Source organism: Solanum verrucosum, unplaced genomic scaffold (assembly GCF_900185275.1).
Source record: "Solanum verrucosum unplaced genomic scaffold, falcon-dt-bn FXZP01000196.1, whole genome shotgun sequence".
Lineage (NCBI taxonomy): Eukaryota > Viridiplantae > Streptophyta > Magnoliopsida > Solanales > Solanaceae > Solanum > Solanum verrucosum.
In genome coordinates, this window is record NW_026020420.1 from 3,230,159 (window position 1) to 3,233,275 (window position 3,117).

Consider the following 3,117-nt stretch of genomic DNA (forward strand, 5'->3'; position numbering starts at 1 on the left):
TAAAAATGAAAGTATTTTCATAAATTTTAATCAATAAACATTGATAAAATGTGTTTTCCTTGTATGTAACACACCAAAAGAAGAATAAAACAGCAGTCATAATAAAAAAAATTGTGTTAAAATTTATACACAGTTTCTTCAAAGTTTTTGATTGTATAAATATTTTTTACATAGTAAAATGTGGACGAATTTGGACCTTTAGCTTTGAAAATTTATTTGCACTTATTATTTATTAACACTAACTTAAACAACTTTTGTGCTACCTAACCTGAGCAGTTAGCCAATAGAACAGAATGACAAAATGTGAGTAAATTAAACCCAATTAATGGGTAAAGCAGATTGTTAAATGTAAGTCACATAACTTTGGACATAACTATAATTACTACTCATCATGTTCATTTTTATTTGTCGACTATATTAAATATATATTTAAATTTCATTTGTCATTTTTAACATATTAAGATAGATTTTTTATAAATATTTTACTTTTTAAATTAATTACTTATTTTCTAAATTATCTCCTAAAATTTAATATTATACATCAATTAATATGAATAAATAATTTTTCAACCAAACATTACTCGTAAAGTAACATTCAATACAAATAAAAAATCCCTTTGGACATCCAATAAAATTGAAACGATACAAAAAGATTAACATGGTCTCTGATTCTCTAAACAAGCATATTATACACAAATTGAGAGATGGTTCTTTTTTTTTTGGGGGCAATTTACATGTCTTATGTGATTTGTGGGCTATTTTACCAAGTCAAATGTATATTATGCACCAAGTTTAATATATAAAGTAGATGTATGTGCAAGTAAAATATTACTAATACTATATATAATTGATTAATGCGTTGAAATGGTACAAAATAATGACCCTAATTAATAAACTTTACTTACCTGAACTTATAATTAATGATTAAAGACGAAGGCATATTCAAAGTTCGATGTCATCTATAATTAAAAATTTAAAAGTATTGACCATACAATATAATATTTCTTGCATTAACATGCGTATACATCGTGCATGAGAGATAGATAACTTATTGGCTTATTGGCTTCATCCTATATAGTTATTTTTGTATCTAATAAGAGAAGTGAAAAAAAAAACACTACAAGACCAAGTCATCAATATTAGGAATAGGAAACCTCAAAATTGCAGCAATTCCAGTCATCTGAGCAAGTCTATCTCTTTCAACATCGCTAAATTGTACAACTTTTCCACCAGTTTCTTGCACTAATTTCTTCAATTTTGAGTATTTCTTCCTCAAGTTAATATCCTTGTTCTCCAAAAGTTCTTCAGTGATCAAAAGTGTCTCAATCGCGAGCAACTCATGTGCATATTCAACACTTTTAGTACCATAACACACCCAATCAGATTTATTTATCACCATGTTCATGAATTGTTCATGCACCTTTGTGTTTGTGTTCATATTTGTGACCACTTTATCACTCAAAATATCCTTAATATTGTTATGGTTAACCATGAGAATACATGATATGTTTCTCTCGATGAATTTTATCTTCCGTTTATGAGCCTCAAGCAACAAGTAAGCTCGAAAATCATCCTTGATAGAGTCTTTGCTTGCAATCACCACGTAAGATATGACATTCATATCAATGTGTTTTCTGTGTTTTCTGAACGAAACAAGTAAGTTATCAAAAAATTTCCCCAAATTCGAGTTGTTTTTCGAAGTTTTTTCGTTTCGTATAGTTGCACAATAAGTAATAGTTGTTGCATTATTATCGACCAATAAAATCTCAGCAAATGTATTCTTCATTAAAATTATCCCTAGATCATACTTACCATTTTGATTCGACCCTTCCTTCAAAATCCTAATCATTTCTTCGTCCCAAAGCTTCTTTGTCAGTTTGAACTCTTTTTTCGTTTCCAGCTCCAAAGTATGGAAAGTTCCAGGATTTACATATTCGTTCGACGTAATCGTCTTGCCACGAACACGTATAATTGAACAATCTTTCGCATAATCAACATTTGTGATTTTGATTTCGAGCTGGACTTGAACCCTAGAGCTGCTCTTCTTTTTCGTCGAATCTGAAGAAAATTGAATTTTGCGATTTTTCGTCGAATGTGAAGAAAATTGAATTTTGCGAGTTGTGGTAGCAAAAACGACATCATCATTGGCAATGAGATTGAACAAAAGCCATAAATCGTTTGGTTTTTCAGGGATTATTGTGATTGTGCCTGGTTGATTTGGGACTTAATTTTCCACCTGAAAGTTTCATTCGGTTTGATTACGTTTTTTTTTTTGGAAATATTGCTAAGTTTTTTTGGTTTCTTTCTTTTGTTTTGTGTTTTGTGGGTGTTTATATAGTTTGTATTGATTTTAAATTTTTACGTTTTCCTTTTACTTGTGGAATTGGAATTGTTCATACTTATTACTTATCCTTTTTTGTTTTGAATTATTATTCCTCTTTTTCTTCTTTATTAATTATATATAAAAACACAGTTTTTCCCTTTTTATGGAACAAAAAAAAAAAAGTCGCCCGTTACTACTATCCGTTCAATATATAAAATTAAGAGTTTTTTTTTTACACTGACACATATTTTAAGGCAAGTTTTTTATTATTATTATTAATATTTTTATTTTATAAAATATAAATATCAAATATAGTATTATAAGGTATGTGTGCATCATGATGATTAACAAGTAACTAACACAAACTTAAGGCGAGCACAACAACCACGAATTCGAGAAGACCACCAACAGAGTCATCTCGAGAACGAAGCACACTACCAATCTCTGTTTTCTTTTTAAATAGAGTTAAGTGGATTCTTGTCCCTTTTTTTGGAATTCTTTTGTCACAAATATAGTACAGTGAACACTATGAAGGCATAATTTTCCATCGTTTATTATATGTAATATAACTGATATTACATATAAGTAATTGATTTTCTTTTAATTAGGTAGCAAAGGAATAAGTTGGTATCATTCATTTTCCCAATATGGCATCATAAAAAATTATTGACAGTGGTGGTTTCGGTTCTGGTTTTGTCAAATTTCGGATTTGATAATTCAGTAATTGGTAGTTAAAAGTAGATATCAAATACTAAATTTTAAATTTTGATTTGGTAATTTGGGATTCGATAATA

General features: G+C 28.7%; 1 protein-coding gene across 1 annotated transcript; it reads right to left on the reverse strand.

Moving 5' to 3' along the window:
- Positions 1–1,117: 1,117 nt before the first annotated feature.
- On the reverse strand, positions 1,118–2,397 carry LOC125806938 (protein PELOTA 1-like). Its single transcript, XM_049486689.1, has 2 exons — positions 2,376–2,397; positions 1,118–2,208 (listed from the first exon to the last, which is right to left on the reverse strand). The coding sequence occupies exons 1-2, from the start codon at positions 2,395–2,397 to the stop codon at positions 1,118–1,120; spliced, it is 1,113 nt and encodes a 370-aa protein (XP_049342646.1).
- Between the last annotated feature and the right edge of the window lie 720 nt (positions 2,398–3,117).